Genomic DNA, 16329 nt, shown 5'->3' with positions numbered 1-16329 from the left:
AAAGTGTCAACTGGCCGAACACATGTGGAGACGGAGTTCCTGCTCCATCCCATAATGTCTCACCGTCGGGTCGTTGAGCAGCAGAGCAGCGGCCGCCTGGCAGGCCAGTCTCCTGACGGAGGAGGACTCGTCCCTGAAGCAGGACTCCAGAGGCTGCAGCAGCTCGGCCGTCCTCAACCCCAGACTGCTGAGGAGCTGCAGACCTGCTGCTCTGCCCCGAGCTCCACACACACCCTGCAGCTTCAGCCTGCAGCGCACACACACACACACACACACACACACACACACACACACACACACACACACACACAGTCAGTTCAGCTACGTGACAGCGTAACTACATAACACTGGAGGGTCCCGTGACGGTCGGCTATCGGTATTTCCTTTCCTTTGCGGTCCTGACAACGGCTGCTGTCTGGGGCAGGAGGCTACACAGCTGAGCCCCAGAGGAGGGGCGCAGTCACAATGTTTTGTTTACAAACTGCAACAAAGAAAACTCCAGTCCAGACTCTACAATGCAGACATATTTTAAGAAGTTCTTAAGTAGGAAAAATAAGAAATTCGTAAGAAATGACTGTTCTTAAGACAGTTCTTAAGAAAATACTGAGGAATTGCACTTAAGAACTTTCTTATGAACTTCTTAATTTTCTCCTTAAGACATTTCTTAAGATCTTTCTTAAGAACATATTGGTGAATCCGGTTTCTGGAGCTGTGAGATGTTTCTGTCTGTGTACCTGAGCTGGTGGTGAACCTCCTGTCCCTTCCCCAGCTGCAGCAGCGTGCGAGCAGCGGCCAGACGGACCTCCTCACTCAGGTCTCTGGACATCAGCTGGACCAGCTTGTCCACAACGTCCTGTTGGAAGACACAGAGAAGACACAGAGAAGACACAGTGGAGACACAGTCTAACTGAGCTGCTGTGACTGTGTGAAGACCAGCTGGAGGTTCCTCACCTTGTTGACTGGTCCTCCCAGGCTGCAGAGCGCCTCACACACCATCAGTCTCCTCTCTGACTCGGGGCTGTTCAGCCACTCAGCCAGCAGGGAGCGCACCTGAGTCTGTAGAGGACCAGCAGCTGATTTTACTCACTAGAAACCTGCTGACAGTAGGGCTGTTCGATTAATCGATTTAAAATCGTAATCGCGATTATTTGGAATCGTAAAAATTGATTTTTTGAAATCGTAAAAATTGATTTTTTACTCCAACTAGGGTAATTAAGGTAAGCCCCTGTTCATGAATCTGGGCTGCGCTGAATTATGGTAATGACTGCTGCCTCCTTCCTCCCATCACGCTCTCCCACTGCTCTCCTCTCCCCACACACTGGAAACAAGTGCAGCATGTCGGCGTTTTGCTAAAACCAGTGAGGATTTTGTTGCCAAAAAGACCAACGGCCCTTTTCCACTACACAGTTACAGCTCTCACGGTCCATTAGGTCCATTTGAAAAGACACAAACAGCACACAAAATAGTTTGTCATTTAACAAAAAAATCGTAATCGGAAATCGATTATTCAGAGAAGAAAATCGAGATTTTATTTTTGGGCAAAATCGAACAGCCCTAGCTGACAGTAAGAAGCTGAGGCGTGGACAGCGTGCAGCTCTGACCGTGTGTCTGCTGAGGGCGATGAGCTGTGAGACGATCAGCTGGACGTCAGACGGCCGGTCCTGGTCCTGGTCCTGGTCCCGGTCCCGGTCCCGGTCCCGGTCCCGGTCCCGGCCGCTGGGAGCTCGCTGCTGGGCGACGCCCGGTTTGTCATCGTGGAAGACTCGCGCCAGAAGTCTCTGGATGTTCTCCCTGCAGCTGCCTCCATCCAGCTCCACGGTCTGATCCACATCGGTGGACCCGTCAGCACCAGGACCCAGAGGATCTGTACAAACACACAGACACAACACAGGGTTCCTACAGCTTAAGCCAAGTTAAATTTAAGACTTTTAAAGACTTTTTTAAAAGGCACTTGAAATGAAATTTAAGACCGACTTCATAATAAACACAAATGCAGGAAAAAGAAAAAAAACACCACATCAATTACATCATAGGGTTATAGACAATTTGACCCACTTTCCTATGTGATCCAGGGTAAAGTGACTGCTACATGAACATTGGATTGTGTCTCTTTCCAGCTGTCCTTTCAAAATAAATGCATAAAAAGTCCGGGGGAAAAAAAACGCTGACTCGGGAGCTGGTGGCGGTGAGAGATTTAGCGTTGGCGGCCGCCACTAACTTCTCTATGTCGGATTGTTACCAATTGTTTTGAGATTTGAGACTAATTACAACCATAAAATACCACTTACCAAGTGTTAACATTTTTAAGACTTTTGAAAAATTGATTTAAGACATTTTAATGCCAATTAAGGCCTTGTTTTTAGATTAATGAATTCAATGCCTTTTAAGACTTTTTAAGGATCCGTAAGAACCCTGCAACAGGTCTAGAGCTCCGGAGTCGTCGGGTTGAACAGAGAAACCTCGTCATGGACGCTGCTCCTCACCTGACGCTGCTGCTGGTTCAGTTGGAACCAGATCCTCATTCAGGCTTCCTGTGGTCCTGCTCTCTGAAACACAAACACACATCTGCACTCAGACATCTGCTGCTTTTATTAAAGGGATAGTTCAACATTTAGTCAAATTGGCCCATTGCCATAATCCCTATAGTCATAGCAGTAGGTTTGTTACCTTTAAAGGGACAACGAGGAGTTTTGTAAAAGCGAAGTGTTTTCTCACTACATTTATGAGCCTCCGCACCGTGAAATTCTTTGACCGGCACAAGACAGACTCATGTTTTCATTCATCAAGAATTAAAGTCAGAGGTTGGAAGACGATCACATACCGTCGTAGTTCCCACCATAAACGGAGATTCGGCGGCGTTATTCTCATGACTCGCCACGAAACCGAAAGTAAAGAAACGCTGGTCGGCTCGCCCAGCATTTCCACCACCACTAATAATAACAAAATAACCATAGAGACAAAACCATAGATTTATCTAAAATGGACCATTAACAAGTGGTAACGGAGATTCATCCACATTAATATCAGACTTTTTATAACCAGATAGAAACTCCTCGTTGTCCCTTTAATTGTCGGTGCAAGCTGTTTTAAGAACGGCGGAGCAGAGCCGTGAGCTGCTCAGAGCTACGCTACGGAGGCTCATTATGGGATTTCTTGGTTTCCCTCATCAAAACTCATCAAATACACAATCCAACAACTCCACAACGCTCTGGTGGACAAGTTGTGAGCTGCACATTCACCACGCTATGAGATAATAACACAACGTTACCACACAGAGTTGTTGTAGAGTTGTTTTGCTGCAGGTCCTGATCCTCCTCGTGGACCGGTTGGACCCGGTTCTCCCTGGTCGAGTCCTGCAGCAGCGGCGGCCGTCGTCTCCGTGCTGGGGGGCGATGAGCTGACTCTGATGGATGCAGTCTCCGTGGTAACCAGTCCGGCTCTAGTAACGGCCGAGGAGCCTGGGGCGGCTTCAGGACTGGAGCTGGTTTATAAAACCCTGTCCTGGGACCTGGTGGGACAACGTATTAACAGATAATTACATAATGAATGCTGGGCTGATTAAAAGAATGAATAGGAGTAGTAATCACAGGGTTCCTATAGGTTTCTTCAAGTTAAATTCAAGTCTTTTTAAGACTTTTTTAAGACTATTTATATAAAAAATTAATACGTATTTCTCGGCCTATTTCATTGCCCTACCCACAAAGAAAAACAAAATCCTTGAATTTCAGAGCGTTTACTGTAGATTAACTGTATCATCCCACTATTTTACTGCTCTTTGTGCTCTGCTAGGGATGTAACGATATCAAATTCTCACAATATTACAACACCTCAATAACAAGCCCATGATATTTATTGCAGTATCGTAAGTCAACAACAAGAACATTTTGGTCAAAAAATAAAATCTTATCTGCCTTTGCAGAAATGCGATACAGAGAAGTTAAGTACAGTACATCTTTTAAGACCCAGATATCAAAATTCGAGAAGACTTTTTTGAGTCTTTTTAAGGTATTATTTCCAAGTTCATAAATTCAATGCTTTTAAGACTTTTTAAGACCCTGCAGGAACTCTGAATCATGTGTGATGTGATGTTTTAGTGCTGTAACTCAGTGTGCAGAGATAGAGAGAGAGAAGAGCAGCTTGGAGTGTATCTGTTGAAACAAACAACTTCTTCTGAGGAAAACTCATGTCAGGTGGTGAGGGAAGCAGAACAGGATGTAATAAATAGACTAAAGTTGGAAAATGTTGTCCTGCGTACTTCATCAAACGAACATGTGAGTTCAGGTAAGGAAGTCAAACTCCACAGACCTGGTGTGAGTGCTCCGGTGGGTGTGTAGAGGTGTGTGTGGTGTGCGGTGCTGTAGTTGGGGGTTGGGGCTCGGTCAGCGGTTCGGTCCTGGTCGGCGTCGGGGGAGAAGCTGAGGCCGGCGGCCGCTTCAGTCAGGAGCTTCTGGAAGACGACTCGGCCCCTCACAGAGGAGAAGGAGGAGGCAGCTGGGTCCATCTCACCTGGTGGACACGACACGACACGACACGACACAACACACAGTGAGGCTGCAACAACGGCTTCAGTTCATTATGATGCAGATGTGTATGCAGTTATTGTTTTTTATTCAACATTTCTTCACAGAACTATGTGCTACCATGCTGTAGCCTACCAAAAGCAAGTTCTGCCAACTTGTTGTGCAGCCCGTAATAAATGAAACAAAATGAATTTAGTACGTTTTATTTGAACTTTGTATTATAACCTACCCAAACTCTGTATTTTAACCTGTTTATTGCACTCACCGCACTTTCTTTCTTTTTTTGTGTGTATGTAGGCTATGTATCATGTCATTGATACTGTTGTATATTCTGTTGTGTATGAACAAGGCAGTTGTTTCTTCCTGTGCTACTTGAAACTTGCAGCCTATTGGTGGACAGGTGAGAATAAGTAGAGTAGTAAAAAAAAAAAAAAGTTTGATACCTACGCGATTAGGCCTACACGATGATCGAAGTCTGTAAGCTTTTAAAAACACGCGCCTTGGGATTCACTCACACTGTTACCATGGTTACAAATAATAAACAGTCTCATCAAAGTCTGGTCCAATCAGCATCAAGTAGCAGCCTGTACAATGGATACTAATACTAGTAGTAGCAAAGACAGTTTAGAAACAGATATCAAGTATCTTTGGTAGCAGCTCTCACCTGAAACCGTCTGCATCACCTGTCAGCTGACTTGTTAGGTTGGCATGGCAACCGCTTCAAAAAACAACGCGGCCGCCATGTTGGAAAGCTGTTGGCGCCCAAACACCACTCTCTTCAAATGTAAATAGACTCTCTATAGGTAAAATAAACAGCTCTGGAAAAAAAAACTGAGAGCACGTTCACAAATGTTTCTTAAAAGCATCTCTACATGTATGACAGTCATCTTTTCTTTTTTAACTCATTCTCCACACTGATGAGGTCATCACCTGAACCACGTGCGTTCACACCGGACCTTTTATTTTTGTCGCTGTCGCTCGTATCGCTCCAAAAAAACCGCTCCGTCGCTCAGCTGCATTTTTTCGCCTGGGCGATTAAACGCTCAATCGCTCGTTTGCATTGCCTTAACATGTAAACTCGTCACTCGTTCTAAAAACAAAAGGTCCGGTGTGAACGCAGCTTTATAGGAAGATTATTGCTGCATTCAAGACAACTCGGAAGTCGGAAAAAAACAGCTCCGAGTTGTTGTTGAACGCAGCATAAACCACTGCTGGGATTAAACATTGACATTATCCCACAACAACTGGTTTATAAACTCTTCCTGAGTTTAAATATTCTTGCTGTGATGTTTAAGAATAAATATGAACATGTTTTCTTTGCATTATTATATATAATAATAGTATAATAGACTTTTACACATCCATGATTTCACCCCACACATTCCCCTGAATGAAATAATGATTCTATCACATTTATAAACAGGTTAATGTGTGAAACTATAACTGCATGGCCTGGTAGTAGTTATAATATTTCTCTTTTAAGTATTTCTCCTAATCACCAGTCACACAAAACTGTAAACAAATAGTTCTGGTGACGTCGTTGTAAATAAAAGCCCAACTGTATTGGTGCTGTAATTGTGTTGTCGGCTGATTCACTGTAATGATATAAATTCATGCTACTCTTGTGCACATGGACAACAACGGCCATAAAACATAGAGTATGACCAGTTACATGTGTCTTTGTAAGAAATTACAACAGACAGTATTGTTGAACTAGTACAAAATGAGTTTATTCTGGTTCATTCACAGAACTGAATTACACCTGAGGATCAAACAGCTTCACAGCTAATGAAATCAAACAATATATTCAGATTATTGTAGTTTTATTGGACTTTACTTGTTGTAATCCAATACACTCAGTGTTCAAACGACTCTGGACACAGATTCAGTTTCCAGTCAGACGTCATAAATGTGTCTGACTGGGATCTAACGGGTCTAACGAGCTCCATTCAGAAATAAAAACATAAAAACCCTCAGACTTCTCATCATATGAATACGATCGGTGGCCGTGACACGGTGACTTCCACGTCCACCGGCAACACCTTCAGCAGCTGCCCGTCGTTACAGAAGAAGTAGGGAAACACCTTCTGGGTGAAGTCGTGCTTGAACACGATGAGCTGCGTCTTGTTGTCGGGGTCACAGAACGACACCCGTCCTCCGTCCAGGTCCAGATTCACTCGGATCTTCTCCGGTTTCTTCTGCGCTTGGATGTGAACACACTTGGTGCTGCGCGACGAAGCAAAAAGTCCGTTGGAGGTGTGTTCCAGTCTCCATATCCCGCTGTCCGGCCCCCAGTCCGTCCTCTGGAACGACTCCTCGAACACGCCGAGCCGCCACATCTTGTGGTCGTGGACCTGGACGTCCCAGCTGTGCAGCCCCGAGGCGAAGCCCTGGGCGCCGAGCACGGACAGGTGGAAGCTCTGGAAGTGCTCGGGGTTCTTGGGAAGCCACAGCTTTTCTTCTTTCCGCTGACACTTCGTCACGCTGGTCAGGTCCTCGGACACGCGGACCAACGAACCGGCCGTGTTCGGGTCCAGAACCACGGGTCTGTACGAGACCACGTCCTAGGGGTGGGAGAAAAAATAGATTCACATAAATATCGCAATATCTTTTTTGACGGTTTTTAAATAGATTTAATAGATTTTTTCTTCAAAAATAGATTTTTAAAAATTAAAAAAAAAAAATTATGTTTTGAATATTGTGCTATGTGCATTTGTTAGCCTAAATCTTACCAAGAATATTTGTCTTATTTCTAGTCAAAACAAATCTCATTCTACTTAAAATCAGACTCATCACATTAAAAGCAGCTTGTTTTTAGACACTTTTTACTTATTTCAATCATATTTTCACTTGAAATAAGTAGAAAAATCTGACAGTGGAACAAGTTTTTCTTTCTTATTACAAGCACAAAAAACTTAGCCAGGCTAGCGCCGCCTACTGGTTCCGGCAAATTTCATTTGCCTCAAACATGTAGTCAGGACACTAGCAATGCGTTTCGGTTTGCTCCGTCCGCCAGAGCGGACGGACCAATCAGCGAACAGACGGGTAAGTGAAGGCGATGACGTTGAACTCAAGCGCTCAAGATTAACCTATGAGCTTAACCGGTGTATAGCACACGTGACCACCAAGCAGCAGCGATTAGTTGAAGCAAATGTAAGCAACCGACTCCCGGAAGCAAACGAATCCCTATGGCTCGTGTTCAGACGCTATATGAAATGTAATGAAGTAAGCGGCTGATGCATCAGGCTACAAAAAACTTGCTTTCACTGGCAGATTTTTCTACTTATTTCAAGTGAAAATTTGTTTGAAACAAATGAAAATTACCTCAAAACAAGTTAATTTTTAGGTGATGAGTCTTATTTTAAGTGAAAAGAGATTAGTTTTGACAAGAAATAAGACAAATATTCTTGGAAAGATTTTGAGTTTTTGCAGTACATACAGAGAGTCCAGGTTTTGAAAAGGGTTTAAGTTCACTTTATAATGGAGTATGTTCATTTATAGTATTTGTGTGCAGATAAATGTTAAAAATGCAGACTAACAATCGAGAGAATCGGCAATATCGTAGAATCGCAATTTAAATCGAATCGCCATCCCCCCAAAAAAAATCATAGAAGAATCGAATCGGGAGAAAAGCATATCGTCCCAGTCCTACCACGTCCTTCATCTTCTTCCAGATGTGGAAGCCCAGGTTGCCCAGATGTTTGGCCTGGTCGATCAGAGCGTCCGAGTCCAGCTGCGGCTCCTCCACCAGCGGGTGGCGCTTCACTCTGTCGGCTGCAGCCTTGTGGTTGAGGAGGAACGCGGCGTCTTCGGTGTTCACGGTGACCTGGAAAGTAGAGCGCAATATTCACTGATATGTTTCATTAAAGGGATAGTTCAACATTAAGTCAAATTGGCCCATTGCCATAATCCCTATAGTCATAGCAGTAGGTTCGTTACCTTTAATTGTCGGTGCAAGCTATTTTTAGAACAGCGGAGCAGAGCCGTGAGCTGCTCAGAGCTACGCTACGGAGGCTCATTATGGGATTTCTTGGTTTCCCTCCATCAAACTCATCAAATACACAATCCAACAACTCCACAACGCTCTGGTGGACAAGTTGTGAGCTGCACATTCACCACGCTATGAGATAATAACACAACGTTACCACACAGAGTTGTTGTAGAGGGAAATACAGAGACTGTTGATGAAAAACTGTCCCTGAAGGCAACGTGCATCAGCGGTTTTGCATGAATTTCCCTCTAAAACAACTCTGTGTGGTAACGTTGTGTTATTATCTCATAGCGTGGTGAATGTGCAGCTCACAACTTGTCCATGACAGCCTTTTGGAAACTGTCTTTTGAGCAAGTGTCTTTGTGTTCTTGTGTTCTCTTAGTCTAGAGTGTCTGTAGCTGGGTTTCCATCCAAGTCGTATCGAATTTAAAAACGGATTTTGTGAAAATGCGCAAAAAGCAAATACGAATTTCTGACCGTTTCCATTCATTAGTGTTTTGCGATTAGGAGGAGTGCACCGTGAGATTACGTCATAAGAGAGTGTGAATGTATCCATGACAACAGTTGACACTCAGCTGACACTCAACATCATGGACAATTTACGTACTTTCGACACACCTGTATAAGCCGCACCAGCTACATTTTAAAAGAAAATACTGTACATATAGGCCGCACTTGAATATAAGCGTCAGGTTTTCATGTTGTAACATGTAGGGCTGGGTATCACTAGGTACCCCACGATACGATACTATCACGATATTTTACCCACGATAACGATAATATCACGGTACAGCGATTCTGCGATTATCGATATATTGCAAGAAATTTCATCCACGATACATCACGATATCTGTGTCACTTAAAATCCGAGTTGTATGTACATCAGACGATAGTGATAATTAGGGGTGTAACGGTATATGTATTCGTCCCGTCCCGTCACGGTACGGGGGTCACGGTTCGGTGCACGCAGTCACACGACGAATACGTCTGAGTGAGTGAGAGAAAAAAAAAAAAAAAAAAGTCGGAAAAAAAAAAAAAGTCGAGTCCTCACTCCAATCCAGGGGGCGGTAATGAGCATAACAGCTGCCAGCAACCGTCATACAGAAGAAGAAACAGTTAGAAACAAAAACAAACAAAAGAAGAAGAGTGATGGCGAGTGTGGAGCATGGTGTGGAGTTGGAAGAGCCGCCGGCTTCATTTAAGTCAGCCGTGTGGGAACACTTTGGTTTCCCGGTGCAACATAACAGCGACGGCGAAAGAGTGGTTGACCGGACAAAGACTGTCTGCCGGCGATGTTTTACGGAGGTGCGCTACGTCGCTGGAAACACATCCAACATGCTAACACACATTAGACGACACCATCCCGACATGTCCATCACTGGTACGAGGAAAAAAACGTGTGTACAACAACTTATCCCCGCTTCTTTTAAGCAGCCTCTTGACAATAACACTGACAGGGCCAAAAGCATTACCGAAGCGATTGGCATATACATATCCTCGTCAATGCGCCCATATGCCGTAGTAGAGGAGCCCGGCTTCAAATATTTATTGAAAGTGCTTGAGCCACGATACAGTGCCCCATCCCGTGCGCACATCAGCCAGTCTGTGGTCCCTGCCATTTACAAGCGTGCACGAGCAGTGGTGGAGCAAGAGCTGTCTACTGCACAAGCTGTTGCACTTACAACTGATGGGTGGACCTCTCGTTCCACTGAAAGCTACCTCACCGTCACCGCCCACTTCATCACCTCTGAGTGGGAAATTAAAAATCCAGTTTTGTCAACACGCCCAGTGTATGAACAACACACCGGTGCTCACCTAGCTGAGAAGCTACAAGAGGCAGTAACAGAGTGGAAACTTGAAAAGCCCAGAACCATTGCAGTAACAACAGACAATGCAAGAAACATTGTCAATGCAGTTAATGAAGCAGGACTGGGCCCACAAATTGCATGCTTTGCCCACACTTTAAACTTAGCATCACAGAAAGCTATGGCAGTCAACCAGGTATCTCGACTCCTGGGAAAAATCCGAAGAGCTGTTTCTTTTTTCCATCGGAGCACAGTGGCTGCACATATTTTGGAGGAGAAGCAGGAGATGCTGCACTTGCCAAAACATCGTCTCATCAATGATGTTCCCACACGCTGGAACTCCAGCTATGAGATGGTTGAGAGATATCTTGAACAGCAAACAGCTGTTTACTCAGCACTAACAGAGAAGGCCCTCAAGAGCAAGGATATAGCCAATCTGACTGATCAGGAGGTGAGCGTAGCAGAGAGTGTGGTTGAGATCATGAAGCCTCTGAAGACCATCACCACAATATTGAGCACTGAAACAGCACCATCAGTTTCTATGATCTTACCACTGAAAACAATGATCTTGAAATCTATGGAACAAAATGATGAGGACACTCCTACTGTCAGGGAAATCAAGCATGCCATCAGAGAAAATCTGCAAAACCGATACTCTGACCCTGGGCTTCAGGACTTCCTTAACAAGTGCACCGCCTTGGATCCAAGGTTTAAAACACTTCCCCACCTGGAACCTGCCTGCCAACAAAAAATCTATGAGGATCTCATCACAGAAGTCCTGAACAGAGCTGAACAGGTATGTATTAATTTTACACTAAGGATGATGTTTTCATATTTTTATAATAACTTCTCTCATGTCTTAATTTGAACTGTTGAACTGTGAACTCACTTATTATTACTTGTTTTTGTCATTTTGTACTGCAGGGTGAGATCAGAGAGACTACAGAGGCCAGTCCATCAACTTCATCACAGGCGATTTCATTTCCAGTGACGGCACAGTCTGAGGCAGCATCTTCCCCTCCACCAAAGAAGTCAGCCCTGGCAGAACTTTTTAGCCCACTCTTTAGAACACAGCAGACAAACCAGCCTGATCGGAGGCAGCAGTCAAAGGATGAAGTGTATGCCTACATGGCAAAGGACTGCATTTCAATCGATTCCAGCCCACTTGCCTGGTGGAAGGCTCATGAGTCTCTTTATCCTAACCTAGCCATGTTGGCGAAACATTACCTTGCTGTACCTGCCACTTCAGTCCCCAGCGAGAGGGTTTTCTCGACGGCAGGGGATATAGTTACTGCCAGCAGATCAGCCCTCACTACAGAAAATGTAGACAAACTAATTTTTTTGAAAAAAAACCTCAAAATTGAGTGACACTTAAGTACCTTCTCAAGAGGTGCATAGCTGACCGTACACACTCAGTTAATCACAAATGTGATGCATTAATCCAAAAGGCACAGATTTTATTTTTCTTATATTTTATAGTGTATTGCTTTTGTGTTTTCACACTTGGAGATGCTATTCAGTTCTGTATAGCCTTTTATTTTTGTATTAGCCTTAAGCTGGAGTAATTGAAACACTAATTATTTATTTTGTAGTATTTTTTAAGTGATTTTCAGTTTTGGTACTATTTAAAAAAATGTGTTTGACTTGTGCCAGTATAGAAATATTGCTAATATGAGAGTATGTTCACTGTTTACATTTTACTGTGCAATACAACACTGAAAGTGTTAGTTTCCTTATAATGAAGTTACCAAAGTTGCCAGTTGCTACCTGACTACCTCAGTATAGCCCTACAGGAAATTTAGTTTTTTCTTTTCCTCTGTATGAACAGAATGAATGGTATGAGAACCCTCCCAATGCATTTGTTATATGTTCTATTCTATTTATTTTTATTACTTTTATATCAGGAGATGGTTTTACATTTTGCAGTCAATTGGTGTCTGCTCAAAATAAATGAAAAAAGATAGTCTTGTACATGTGTGAGCTTTTGTTAATTTTTTTCCGCTGTACCGAAACCGTACCGAACCGTGACCCCCACACCGAGGTACGTACCGAACCGTGACTTTTGTGTACCGTTACACCCCTAGTGATAATTCATGGGACAAACTGAGTCAAAACAATGTAATTCAAATTATCCATGCCATTTTATACAAGTGCAAGTTACAACAACATATTTCAATTGGATTTAGGTCTGAAACATGATTTATTAATTGAAAAAAAAAATTGAAAAAAAAAAAAAAATTGAATTTTTTTTTTTTTTTTTTTGAAAAAAAAAAATCGATATTTAAATATTGAATATCGATATCGTATCGCGGCATAAAGTATCGCGATATATTGCCATATCGATATTTTGGCCCACCCCTAGTAACATGAGATATTTACACAGAAAGACAGTAGAACTGTGACAGTCTGTTTTGGTTACGCTCCTCTCCTCCATGTGCATCTGTTGACAACAAAGCCGGCGAAAAATCAATAACTGGAGCGGTGGAAAACGTTACATAACGATGTTACGGCGTGTGATTGTGTAGTCTTAACTGTCATAAACAAAACATTACGGGTTACGGAGCGTTTGTGTTGCGGTGCAGAGACGAGAGCTGGGAGACCGGGGCGTCGCTGGGTGAAGTCCAGCAGCTTCACCCACAAACTCTGCCTCAAATCGCATCATCTGTTTCCATCACAAAAAGTCGCATTTCCTTTAATCGATACGCTGACAAACCCCCCCCCCCCAAAGCGTATAAACTTTTATGCGCATTTAGCTACTGCCTTTTTTCAAATTTCTGGCGTTTCCATCCAAGTATTTATTCGCAATTTTTGAAAATGCAAATAAAAAAAAGGTGGATGGAAACGCAACTTATGTCAGTGTATTTTGAATTGTGTTGTGGGATTGTTTCTTTGTCTTGTGTTAAGATGTTTGTGTGTGTACTGTATGTAATGTATTTTAATGGTTGTGAATATGTATGTCAATGTATAAATGAAAATATGTATTGTATTATAATTTCAGTGATCAAGAGCCCAGGGAGAGCAGCTAGTCTTTAATAAACAAACCAACCTCGGTGGCCGTGGCCGTGGCTGAGAGAGCCACCGTCTCTCTGCCGTGAACCTCCAGCTTCTCCTTCAGCCTCCGATTCTTCTGCTCCTCTTCCTCCCTCAGTGCAGCCAACCTGGCCTCCTCTTCCTCCTCTAGAAACTGATGAAGCTTCTTGAACTGCTCCTTTATCTGCCTCTCTGTGTCTTCCACCTGGACTTTAATGTGTTTCTCTATTTCCTGAAACTTCGACGTGACTTCGTTCAAACACTGCACCTTGACCGACAGATCCCTGAGGAGTTCCTCTCTGAGTTGTGCGGCGGCGTCGTCCATGTGGACCAGGTTGTGGTCGGTGTGTTTCTCTGAGTCTCTGCAGACGAGACACACGGGGTCCCGGTGGTCCAGGCAGAAGAGCGTGAGCCTCTCTGCGTGCAGCCTGCAGAGCGGCTCTCGCTCCTGCAGGAAGCTCTCACACAGGCTCTTCAGCACCAGGTTGCAGGGAGGGTTTCTGGTCGACGTTCTCTTGCAGATCGGACACAGAGGATCTCCTTTCTCCTTCCACCAGTTGTCCACACATTCTCTACAGAAGCTGTGGCCGCAGGACAGAAGAACGGGGTCTCTGAAGACCTCGGTGCAGACCGAGCAGCTGAGATCCTCCTCTGATGACATTTAGTCTCTGGTGCAGTGATCTGAAACACAGCAGACAGGAAGTGGAGTCAGGTAATGTCCATAACCGTTCATTTTTACCAGCTGCCATTAGGCTTTTTAACTCACAGTAATCATGTGCATATGCCACTTGGCTTCTCTTAACATCTGTAATCATGTGATAGTGTCTCTCCCTCCTTTTTTTTAAAGGGACACTGTGTAGGAATTCCTCCCATCTAGCGTTGTGGTTGTATATCACAAGCAACTCAGTCGTATTTTTCATGCTGCATTCACCTGAAATTGGGCAGACGGCAGACAGGGGACAGCCGCTGCAGGTAACGGCATAAACAAGCCTCTATGTAAACAAGTGGTTCGTCAGCACGAGGCAAAACATTACACGTGACAATATGTTGTCATGGCGATGTGGTATTGTTTTACCGGCTTTCTCTGGACTTCTGTGACTAAAATGACATCTGGTTTGTTAGCGACGGCCGTCTGCCCGACTGCAGGTGAATGCAGCATCAGTGTAACGCTCCATTCCTCCTCACTGCGTTACCGCGGTGACGACAGCTCCGGTGTCGCCGCTGAGTTTCCGTGGTTACCGTTACCGTCACGCTGCCACTGAACATAAGCGTAACCATGGAGACACCACATGGCAGCAGCACCGAGCTTACCCGCTCCATGGAGATATGAATGATATGAACGGCTCATTCAGAGCTGAAAGGAACACTTCACTTTGTTGATGGGGGGGATTACTGGTTAATGAGAAACAGACTGAAGAACCAAATAATCCATTTTCCTGAATAGAGAACAGGAGAAGTTACACAATGTCCCTTTAAATCTTATTTTTGACCTTGCTGCTCTTTTTCATACTTACACATGCTTTAACGGGTTGTGCAATGTTGTTGTTGTTGTGTATTTCTGTGTATGATGCGTGTGTGTGTGTGTGGTCTTGTGTTGTTTTCTGCTTCTGGTAACACTGTAATTACCTGCAAAGGATTAATAAAGTATCTTTAACTTTAACTATGAAACACAGTGATATCAGTGCAGCAGCTTCCTACTGTCATCACTACAGACAAAAACATCAACATGTTTTTACATGCACTTTTGAGATTTTGGCTATTTGGCTTTCTTAACATGTCTTCTTTTAAAAAATAGTGGTAAGAAATGGTAGAAAATCCACATTATGATGGTTATTTTACTTTATTGTGTCTCTTCCGTCTGTACATTTCTCCTAAATTCAGCAAAACTCAGCATGTGGTCTAACCCATGTCATGGATGTCAGGTATCACTGTAAAGCTCTCTCTCTCATGTGGACTCCAAAAAACAATAATTGCCTTTGTATCAACAAAAAATCGTTATGTACGATTGACAATAATAATCTATGTAAATCTTTTTCCTCAGACTCTGAGCTAGAAATCTCCACTTCAGCAGCACTTACAGACACCAAACCTTCCACTTTGATCCCTTTCTATATTATAAAGGTTTCTAACAGAGGGTTTGTTGATATATCATTCACAGCCTCATTTATACAACATGTTATTACTAAAAACGTGTCTCACAGCACTGAGCTACGCTGCTAAACGATGCTAAACTGATGTAAACATTAACAATGAGAGAACGACGACCTGTTTCAGTCCCATTCAGCGTCGGTTTCGGCTTTTTCACCGCGTTTTATTTTAAAGTTTCATGAACTCACCTCTCTATGTTGCTCTCCTTCTGTTTACTTTCTCCTTCCTCCTGGTTTTCTGCCTCCTCTCTGCTGCTTCTCCTCCTTGTGCTGTGCTTGTTGCTGTTTTCCTATTGGTTGCGCCGCCTGGTGACGTAGACAGTGGGCGGGGCTAACGCGGTTGAATCGTTTGAATCTCTGACCGCTGCAGTTCAGTTCAGCGTATATTTCCCGCGAGTTAGTAAAATGTAACGTTAAACTTACCGTGACTTCTCTTCAGCAGCTCCACTTCTGTGTGTTTATTTTCTTGTCTCATGCTCCTTCATCTCCGTCTCCACAGCGACGGGACAGGAAGTGGTGTTCTGGAGGCCACGCCCCCTTTGGCTTCACAGCTTCCACGTGAATTTGAATTTTTCGCGCCGACTCAGTGTTGCAGGGGGCGGGGCTTCACTAACCGACCATCACCCCCCTGACTGTTGTCCTACTTATTTTATTGTAACTTTTGAACATATTGTCCGCCCTGTGGGAACAGTTTTCAGGTCAAGAGGTCAAGACACTTTATTGTCATTTCACACATGTGTATGTACATAGGCTGAAACGAAACCTTCTGTCCTAGAGCCTAAATGAGTGGAAAATGCAGAAACTTGGAAAACTTTGTTGTGAATTCTTTCATTAAT

General features: G+C 43.8%; 1 protein-coding gene across 1 annotated transcript; it reads right to left on the bottom strand.

The window, feature by feature from the left end:
* Positions 1-6505: 6505 nt before the first annotated feature.
* LOC311005887 (nuclear factor 7, brain-like) lies at positions 6506-14007 on the bottom strand (the record flags this gene model as incomplete). The annotated part of the gene is made up of 4 exons (XM_083998494.1): positions 6506-7084; positions 8173-8346; positions 10978-11050; positions 13475-14007. 4 exons carry the CDS (start codon positions 14005-14007, stop codon positions 6506-6508), a joined length of 1359 nt encoding a protein of 452 aa, XP_083854620.1.
* Positions 14008-16329: the final 2322 nt, after the last annotated feature.

The sequence above is a fragment of the Trachurus trachurus genome (genome assembly GCF_905171665.1).
Source record: "Trachurus trachurus genome assembly, chromosome: 22".
Classification (NCBI taxonomy): domain Eukaryota; kingdom Metazoa; phylum Chordata; class Actinopteri; order Carangiformes; family Carangidae; genus Trachurus; species Trachurus trachurus.
This window is presented reverse-complemented; position numbering and strand designations above follow the sequence as displayed.